This window comes from Elephantulus edwardii, unplaced genomic scaffold (assembly GCF_000299155.1).
Source record: "Elephantulus edwardii isolate Elephantulus edwardi_28Jun2011 unplaced genomic scaffold, EleEdw1.0 scaffold00120, whole genome shotgun sequence".
NCBI classification, from domain to species: domain Eukaryota; kingdom Metazoa; phylum Chordata; class Mammalia; order Macroscelidea; family Macroscelididae; genus Elephantulus; species Elephantulus edwardii.
In genome coordinates, this window is record NW_006399870.1 from 3,008,458 (window position 1) to 3,018,488 (window position 10,031).

Consider the following 10,031-nt stretch of genomic DNA (forward strand, 5'->3'; position numbering starts at 1 on the left):
CTCCTGTACCAGTCACATCCTATTTGATGGTACACACACTAATAATAATAATAATAAAAAAATTTAAAAACTACTAATGGTAATTATACACAAAGACAATTTGAGAATCAGATTGACTGCATCTGTGGAAAGAATTGGTGGAGAAGCCAGCCCACTATTTCAGCAGTCAAAACCATGCCAGGGGCTGATTTGCCAATTTATATGCAGGTGAATAAAATTAGTTCTACAAGCACTAAAATATGACCTAGAGAATATCCCACCTAAATTAAAAAGCCATCTCGAAATCACTGGGATAGCAGAATTTAGTGGGCAGATGGGTGGGAGGAGGAATGGGAAAGATGCAAGGGAGACTTGAAAAGACAGAATGGGGGGAAAAAGAAAAGGTGGAATGGTAAAAGGCATAGATCAATAGTAATCAGTTACATAAAACACTGAATAATTGTACAAAACGGAAAATGCTCAATGAAAAAAAAGTATGTATGAAAACTCACTGTTAAAAAACTCAAAGTTTGATTTTTTCAGAAATTCTCCTTAAGGATAGACTTAATAGGAACGATTATATAAAACATAATATGAAACATACTATATACAAATTTTGTATGCAAATCAGTGTAAAATAAAATTTAAGAAAATTAATAAACTTAATGCATTGAACACTAATGACCGAAGACCAGATGAGTTTTGGAATGTTATCAGGAACATTGTTCGTGAGTTGGTGGTGGTGATGCTGTTGAGTTGGAACTTACCAATAGTTGATCCTCCAGCGAGATTTCAGAGACAGTAAATAGCACAGGAGGAAATTGTCCATCCTTCTCCCACAGAGGAGCTGGTGAATGTGAACTGCATGCCTTTGGGATTGCAGTGCACTTTCTTAGAGACAAAAAGGGATGTCAGAAGAGTCACTGAAAACACTGGAATGAAAAGAAGCCAAAACAAGGAAAAGCAATGCTGAGGTAAGAGCTGAGATTTCCAAGGACAGTTCAGGAAGACAAAGCAGAAAATTAGAGAAATGTGCAAGGAAGGAGTGGGAATTAGAAAACCCAATGGGAAGAACACACTTAGTATTTCTCAAGCTCAGAGAATCGAAGCACAAATTCAGGCCTTGAGTTGCAGCACAAAAGGCTCTTATAGACAGAATTTTGAAAGATATAAGAAGCGTCAAAAGAAGATGAAAAGAATGCGCAGTGTCACTGTACCGAAAAGGATTGACACTGAACCATTTCAGGAAGTAGCATACTTTCAAGAACCAGTGCTGAGCGAGCGGGATCAACCATGAATGAGTTTTTGTTGTTGTTGTTGTTGTTTTTTAAAGTGAACTGAGGGAGAGGGATGAAGGAAAATGTGCAAAAATAAATGAGTGAAAATTGAACTTTTCTGTAAACTTTAGTTAAAATCACAATTTAAAAATAAGAGTTTTTAAAAAAAAACACCACCAGCGGTAATAAAGGAACATCATAGATGGAGTAAAGGTTGAGGTTGCTAAGGATTTCATTTTACTTGAATGTATAATTCACACCTATGCTGATCAGCACTCATGGTGAGCAGTAAATTAAAGATGTCTTGCATTGAAGAAATCTGCTGTCAGGGACCTCACCAAGAGTTCTAAGGAGCAAGACAGTCAGTTTAAAGACTGGTGTGCCTGATCCAAGCCATGGTATTTTCAGTTTCTTCTATGCATCTGAAAGTTGAACAGCATGTAAGGAAGACCATAGAGTTGATGCCTTTTTGAATTGTGGTGATGGAATAGAGTATTGATTATGCCATTGACTGCCAAAAGAACAGACAGAACTATCTTGAAGTGCAACCAGAGTGCTTCTCTGAGACAGGGATGGCGAGACAGAATACACTTTGAGGTTTATTTTCCGGAGGTACCAATCCTTGGAGAGGGACCCTATTCTGGGAAAGGTCAGCAGAAGTGAGGAAGGCTCTGGTTGAGATGGATTGATCCAGTGACTAGTACAGTGGGCCTGAACAAGAGGATGGTGCAGGATACGGCAGGGTTCAGAGCTGTTACTCCTAGTAACTAGCTGTGAGTTGTAATTGACTTGATGACACCCAACAACCAGCTCAACATAGGGTTGCTGTGAGTGAGAATCAACGTGGTGGCTAGAGATTTGAGTTTTCATTTACCAGAAAAATGTCTGATACTTTTTTGTTAAAGTTTGAGTTAAAGTCTAGCGGTAATCCTTTTTCAAAATGGCATGTTTTGAAAAACAAGAATGGTCAGTAGAATACCAGTACAGCTTTTGGGTTGATGAATGCCTATATGCATTCATTACTTGACAGAAAAACCTTAGACTTCAGATGAAAAAAAAATTTTTTAAAGAAAAGCCAATTCACAAAAGTATTTCTTTCTCACTTGTTACTAATTGATGTTAGGAGAACATTAGATGTTAAAAAGTGATATGCTAAAAAAAATTTTTTAAAAAAAGTGATATGCTGTGGAAACTGACAGTGATAATTTGCATAAGATGGTGAGCATAATATCACTGACTTGTACCTGTAAAAAATGGTTGATTTGACAAATATTACATTATTTTTTTTACCCCAATAAAAAAAATGTGAAAGTATAAAGATGTGTAGGGACCTCTGATGGTGTAGTTCGTCAGGGTTTGCACTACTGAGCCAAAGGCAGCATCTCTGCGCGTGTGAATCCACCACGCGGCTCCACGGGAGGGAGAAGGTCAGGCTCCTGTACAGTTTGCGGCCTCTGGAGAGCCACTGGAGGGTCAGCTGTGCGCCAGCTTCAACTTGACTGCAATGTGTTGTTTTTTTAAAATAATATAAAATGGGGAGTTAATGGACAACAATAAAGAAATAACTGATATGTCTTTTAAGCTGAGTACATATGATCTTTTCCAGTGAACCACGTATTATTAGTAGGATTATCCTGTGCTGTGCCTGGAATGGAGGCGTATTCTGGGTAAGTTCTTTTCCTCAGATTTCAAGTGTTTTGTGGTTATCTTTGGTCTTACAAGCATTTTATTTGCTGTCTGATAATGATTTTCACTTAACTTTTCCTTGAAACACTGAGACAAATACTTTTCACATGTTGACGTGCTTAAGAATATGACTCAATTCTCTACTCTTGACATTTCATTCTCATTTGAGAAAGAGCACTTTTGTATGGATGAATGTCAGATAATCCTGAATATACATTAAAAAAAAAACCACAGTGTGAGTCATTGCCAGGTTTTGTGCTATTGGAGGTTTCTCTCGACATGAACTGAACTAAGAATTTTTAGGATCAGAGGGGAAGGATAGCTATGGTTGGAAAAGAGCAAGGATTTCCCTGCATCTCTTCTTAACATCCTACCAGGATTGATCACCATTGAAGCCCATGGCAGAAAACATTAATTAACTTATGAGCAGCTCCATAAGCTTAAGTGAAATTTGGGTGCTTTGGAGAACAAGTGATTAATTACTTCCTTTGACCTGGATCTAATGTAGTACAACTCACTTTAGTAAGATTTGCTAGTTATGATTTTGGGATGTTAGTTTCAGACTTAAAACATGACTTCATACTGGGTATATACATGTATTTAGTCTGGAATATGTGAAATGTTCTTCCATGTCCCAGACAGTTTCACAGATTTATAGGCAGTCTCAGTTGACAAGGAGCAGTAGTGGTGAATGTGCTCCCTGCATGTTGGGCTGCTGACAGGTATGACTCCACCAGCTGCCCCAGGGGAGGCCAGGGAGGCAGTCTCCCTCCTTCAGGCAGCAGCCGTATTCTGGGAAGTCACATGCTGTGCCTCCAGGGATTCTGAGAGAGTGCCTGGCCCCTTGTTTAGAGAGGATGCCCTTGTCTGAGATGATTGCACTGGAACCTCTTATTTGAAAGGTGTTGTTAACTTCGCTTTGTTGCTCTCTTTCCTTTAGTTTAGTCTCATGCTGTTTTACCGAGTGTTTATTCCTGTGCTTCAGTCAGTGACAGCGCAAATTATTGGTAAGTAATGCCTTTGCTATTTACTAGGGTTGGAGGTGGGAGATTATTTCTCTTCTCCCTTAGTTAATTGAACACTTTCTATGTGGTTCAATCTAACCTCTTTACACAAGAGTGTACAATTATTGTGCATATTTATGGGTGAGGAAATGGAAGCTAGTTACTACCAGGATTAAGCCATTAGTGTGTTGCAGAATTAGAGGTCCTTAAAACCAGCTAGTTTCCTGAAACAGTACACTCTAACTCTCTGGCATCAAAATTACTGACACAGAAACACATTAATTTCAAAGTAAGCAGCACATACCTGTAATGACTAAGGCTTAGTGTTATGACCAAATTTGATGTGTCTTGGCATAACAGGTAAGCACTCAGCTGCTAACCAGAAGTTTAGCAGATCAAACCTACGAGCCACACCATGAAACAAAGACCTGGCAATCTGCTCACATAAGGATAACAGCCTAGAAAACTTGGTGTGTGTTACACACAGTTGCATGCCGACATGAGTTAAAAGTATACAGCACCGAACAAGAACTTGGATGGGAGAGGGAACCCTTTTGCCTTCCAGTGTATTCCATTTTATTCTAACCCTACACATAGAACACACAGAAACCTGCTCCATGTGATTTCCAAAGCTGTACTCTGGACAGACACAGACTGCCACGCCTTTGTCCAGAAGCATCTGGCAAGTCTGAACTATTGACCTTCTGTTAGCAATTGAGTATGTAACAACTACACCACCAAGGTGCCATACAACAGCAATTGGACCTAAGACAAAGGACTAGAAATTAAGAAACTCCAGCAAAGGACAGAATTATAGTGGTGGAAAGTAGTCACAAAATGAGAGTTCTGTCTTGGGGTTGTCCACTTCTCCAGCTAAACTTACAGTAAATCTTTTTCCCCAGGTGATCCGTTACTACATGGAGATGTTTGGTCATGGCTGGAATTCCTCCTCACGTCAATTTTCAGTGCTCTCTGGGTGCTTCCCCTGTTTGTGCTGAGCAAAGTTGTCAATGCCATTTGGTTCCAAGTAGGTTCAGGGCAGAATGGAGTGTGGGTTCCGTGGCTTGATAAGCTGCTGTGTGGCAGGTTTTCAGCTGGTGGTGGGTAATAGGTTTGTAAGGGCTTATTGCTTGGCCTTAACCTTTTCAAGCAAGCAGACAGTGGGTGATCTTTCCTAAAGTGGAAAAATGATCTCAGGTCATTGCAACATCTCACTGTAAGACGTTTGAGTGTTCTCACTTGACAATCCTTGTGGCCTTAGCTGTGGGATTTTGTCCCTGGGTCATTTAACTAATGTTATTATGTTAAGCTACTGTCTCTCCTACAGGATATAGCTGATCTGGCATTTGAAGTATCAGGAAGGAAGCCGCACCCATTCCCTAGTGTCAGTAAAATAATTGCTGATATGCTCTTCAACCTTTTGTTGCAAGCTCTTTTCCTTTTCCAGGTGAGACCAGTCTTCTGGGCTTGTGGGCAAGGATCAAATTTCCCTTTAGGGCACTCCCTAGCAACATGGTATAGCATTTATGCTTCCAGAGCTCTGGTACCATGGTTTATAGAGAGGTAGGCACTCATCTAAAGCTGATGTCTCTTTGCTGGTTTTAATCTACCGGCTGCTCTGCAGGAGAAAGATGGAAATTCTTCTCTCATACCGTTTATAGTCTCCAAAGGGTCAGCTATGAGATGCTTCTGATTTGATGTCAGTGAGGGTGGGGGCGGTTGCATACCTTCTGGATCTCTGGTAGTAAAGGGATGGTACAGTGTGTTGTGCTAACTGAAATCATGGTAGCATGAATCCACCTGTGAGTTTTTGAGAGGAGGGGAATGTATAACTTTGGGCAGGTATGAAAAGTCATACCATAAGCACCATAAACCACACATTATCCTGAAGCATCTCTTGGACTTTTAAAAATTTTAAACAGGACTTTAAAAGTCTTCATTCTAAGAAAGTGGGATTTGTCTGCTCTTCCCCTGCCATCTGGACATTTTGTCATTCTGCAGTTCAAAAGCTTGAGAATAACTGAGGCTTTATTGTCAGAGAGAGAGTGATGGCTCAGAAAGGCAGGTCTCTGAGGGTTTGAAATGAAGATTTTCATATGCAATTTATTTATTTTTTTTTTAATTTTTCTTTTTCAGGGGATGTTTGTGAGTCTCTTCCCCATCCATCTCGTTGGTCAACTGGTTAGCCTCCTGCATATGTCCCTTCTCTATTCACTTTACTGCTTTGAATATCGCTGGTTTAATAAAGGTAAGTCCATCTTCCTAACAAATTAAGAAACAGAGAATATGGAAATTCCATTTCAAAATGCTTACTGCTAAGCAGACTTGTTAAATTCAGTACACAGAACACTGGCAAACCATTTTTGGAAAGAAATAGCCATATTGTCAAAAGGGAGCTTACATTCTATGTAAATGCTTTAATCCAGCTTTTTCTGTTTGACATTTTGCTTTCTTTAAGATTAATCTTGACCAGGAATCCTGGTGTTGCATTTCATAATTTGTTTAGCCAGCCAACTTTGAAATGATGATTATTGAATTGTCAAAAAACAACCATCAGGCGGCCTTTATATCCTAGTCTGCCGCCTCTATTTATTTCACTAAAATAAAATCTGCAGTCTAATTGTATTGCCTCCTTGTTGTAGGAATTGAGATGCACCAGCGATTGTCAAACATAGAAAGGAATTGGCCTTATTACTTCGGATTTGGTTTGCCCTTGGCTTTCCTCACAGCAATGCAGTCCTCATACATTATCAGGTAATTTGATTAAATGGATTTGAAGGGAGTAGTAAAAAATTTTGTTAAAGATAATTAATTACTGCAGTAGTACACTGTCAGAGAACTGCCAGGACTTCAAGCCAGATGCAGAAGGGATGAAAAGAGAGATCACTGCTGATGTAGATGGACTTTGGCTAAAACACAGAATACAAGAAAGATGTTTACCTGTGTTTTATTGACTATGCAGCAGAGGCACCCAGACTGTGTAAATCATGACAAATTATGAATGAACTACTTGACTCAATATGCTCATCAAATAAGCTATGAAGCTGGTTGCAAAAGTAACTGAAAACAGGACATGGGGACACAGGACCATGAGCTTCTGTCTGACAGAGCCAGAGGGAGTGAGAATCGTGTAGCCCCTCACCACCCAAAAGCAGAAAGCAGATAAAGAGCCCACATCCCAGCCCCCTGGTACCTCTAAAGCCACTCTGCAGCAAGAAGTTCATTTATTTATTGTTGACTCTCAGACTGTAGTACCAAGAGTGGTGTTTATTAGGGAAGTCAGTTAGAGAGTGGGAGAGGCAAAAAATATCATCCAGTACAGGTCCAGGTTTTAGCCCAGCAGTTCCAAGACACAGTTCCTCAATTAGTCCAGGCAGCTTTTCCTTCCATCATCCAGGAAGAACAGAAAACTTTTTAACTGTGGCCTTTATCTTAGGGCTTCTCTGATTACACTTTGCCACAGTTTCTCCATAGCAATACCATATTCTGTCCACCATCATCACCAATGTCTTACTCTTGCCAGGTTCCTGTCTCCCTCAATTCTTGCTGCCCCGTGTGGGAAGCACTCACTCTCTTATCCTAGTCCTACAGCTGTTGATGATTTACAAGATCATGTATGTGCAATTAAGGTAGCTAGAGACAAGAAGGGGCAAAGGTAATGGCTAAAAAAGCCAAATTTAAAGTTAACACTGCTCTGGTCTACATAAAGACTGAAACATAAGAATTGGAGGGAAAATAGTCTATGATAAAGTTGACACAACCTTGTTTGCTGAAAGTGAAGACTTAAAGTACTAATTGATGATGGTCAAAGACTACAGCTTTCAGTATGAATTGCACCTGATCATTAAACAAAAATCTTCACAATTATATCAATAGCAACATCATAATAAACAGAACAGACTGACACTGTCAGGGATTTCATTCCCCTTTGTTGCACAGCCACAGAAGCAGCCACAAGGTACTAAGTGTATTTTGCATTTTGCAAATCTGCTATTAAGAATGTTAAAAAGCAAAGAGTAACCTTGATAACAAAACACCGAACCATGATGTATACATGTGAAAATTAATCATTCAAGATCAAAGATGAATTGATGCTTTTTAAATTGTGGTAATGGTGAAGAATATTGACTATATCTTGGGCTGCCAATAAAACAAATAAATCTGTCTTGGGAGAAGTGCAGAAGACATGTTATCAAGAAGAACCAATTCCTGGAGAGGCCATGGTGTTTGGTAGAGGGTTAGTAAAAAGATGACAGAAACAATGGGCTCACATATAGCAGTAGTAGTGAGGGTGTACCGAACTGGACAGTGTTCTGTCCTGTTAAACGAAACTTCATCAGTGTCACGACAGTACCTGCTAGCACCTTCTGCTAGTTTGCTTATGTTTGCCACTTGGCATTAAAATCGGGGCTACATGAGACTGTATTCCATATTCTTTCTATTGCATGACTTCCTAGAGCTATGTTAATACATCCAGTGCTTAAAGAAACCTTTTTAAAAGAAGTATCACTGATATATTAAGATTTTACCAAGCTATATTTTGCGCTGAAGACAAACGGTTTAAGAGTTCTGCGAAATAGGTGACTAATGCTTTTTTACTGTTAACAGTGGCTGCCTCTTCTCCATCCTCTTTCCTTTATTCATTATCAGCGCTAATGAGGCAAAGACTCCCGGCAAAGCATAGTAAGTATGAACTGCTGATAAAAATATCAAAATGTGTTTGTTATGTGAAGATTGCTGTGTGTACTATCAAGTTAGAACGACCCATAGCTGACCCTCTGCAGGTTTTCTCAAGTAGTTAATGGCACTAGAGGAAATTGTCCATCGTTCTTCCGCAGAGCAGCTGATGGATTAGAACTGTGTGCTTTCAGATTGCAATGCAGCTTCTTATCACTAGGTCATCATAGTGCTATCATCTAGAAATTAATCTTATTCCACATACTCTTAAAATGTTAACATTAAATCTTAAGAAGCACTTGTGACACTCGAAGTTCATTTTTCTAAATGGCCAAGTTTTTTAAATAGTATTGGGTTGGTGTTTTTGCCATGAGTTTGTTGGTAATGATAATAAAATGTAGTAGTTGGAAATGAGTTTAAGCAACACCAGTAGCACGCCAGTTGGATCACTTAAAAGCTCAGTCACATGTGCCTAGTGATAGTTTTGATGAATGTTGGTTAAGTCAGTGGAGATCCTTGGATTAGAAATCTCAGATCTGAGCTCTGGTGGCCTAGTGGCAAGAAGCTGCACTGCAATCCTGGAGGTGCGCGGTTCGAATCCATCAGATGCTCTGTTGGAAAAGGAGGGACAATCTCCTCCTGTACCAGTAAGATGTGATTTGATGGTGGTACACACACACACACAAAATAATAAAATACAATTTAAAAAATCTTAGATCTGTTCTCCGTTTTTGTGTGCTCATTGTATGTATAATTGAACCATATAGTAAAAAAAAAAAAACACACACACAAAACACTGCCTTGAAATTGATTCAGACGTAGGGGAGCCATGCTTTGGGATTTTCCAAGCTCTTAGTCTTACCAGAACAGCCTGGTTTTGCCCCCATGTCTGCCAGCTCTTTCATTGGCAGTCCAGCATGTACTGCCCTGTACAACAGGATCCCAGAACCACATATGTAACGTATGATACCTTCAGTCATTGCTTAAACTTTGCACTCTGAAATCAACCATCGGAAAATAATTCTTGAACCAGAATTAGTCTTCTGAAATCTGTCTCTTAAGAGCTTCTGTCCTTCAAAATTAGTGGTTCCTTTAAACTCCTAGTAGCAACAGGACCCAATGCTTTCCTTAGTTTTTCCCTGTTCAATCAATACATGTTTAAATATCTGTACTTCCTTGTTCAAATGCTCATTTCTTTGATTTTTTCCCTTTGCTGGTATATTAATTATGATTAAATAACCTGTTACACTTTAACACTTGATGGTCAAATGGTGAACTAATAAATTGGGTCTCTTGCCTTTTCAGCCTTTTTCAGTTGCGCCTCTTCTCCTTGGTGGTCTTCTTAAGCAACAGACTTTTCCACAAGACAGTCTACCTGCAGTCAGCTCTGAGCAGCTCAGCCTCTGCA

The 10,031-nt window shown here is 39.5% G+C and overlaps 1 protein-coding gene across 1 annotated transcript in view; it reads left to right on the top strand.

Annotated features, from left to right (window-relative positions):
* The window catches only part of EI24 (etoposide induced 2.4), a 31,512-nt gene extending 21,481 nt beyond the window's left edge, over nucleotides 1-10,031 (top strand). Inside the window, exons 4-10 of the mRNA XM_006892811.1 lie at nucleotides 2,863-2,923; nucleotides 3,883-3,949; nucleotides 4,849-4,973; nucleotides 5,274-5,393; nucleotides 6,083-6,194; nucleotides 8,555-8,629; nucleotides 9,929-10,031. Coding sequence (XP_006892873.1) covers nucleotides 2,863-2,923; nucleotides 3,883-3,949; nucleotides 4,849-4,973; nucleotides 5,274-5,393; nucleotides 6,083-6,194; nucleotides 8,555-8,629; nucleotides 9,929-9,969 — 601 coding nt within the window. The 3' untranslated portion in view covers nucleotides 9,970-10,031. The remainder of the gene's footprint in view (nucleotides 1-2,862; nucleotides 2,924-3,882; nucleotides 3,950-4,848; nucleotides 4,974-5,273; nucleotides 5,394-6,082; nucleotides 6,195-8,554; nucleotides 8,630-9,928) is intronic.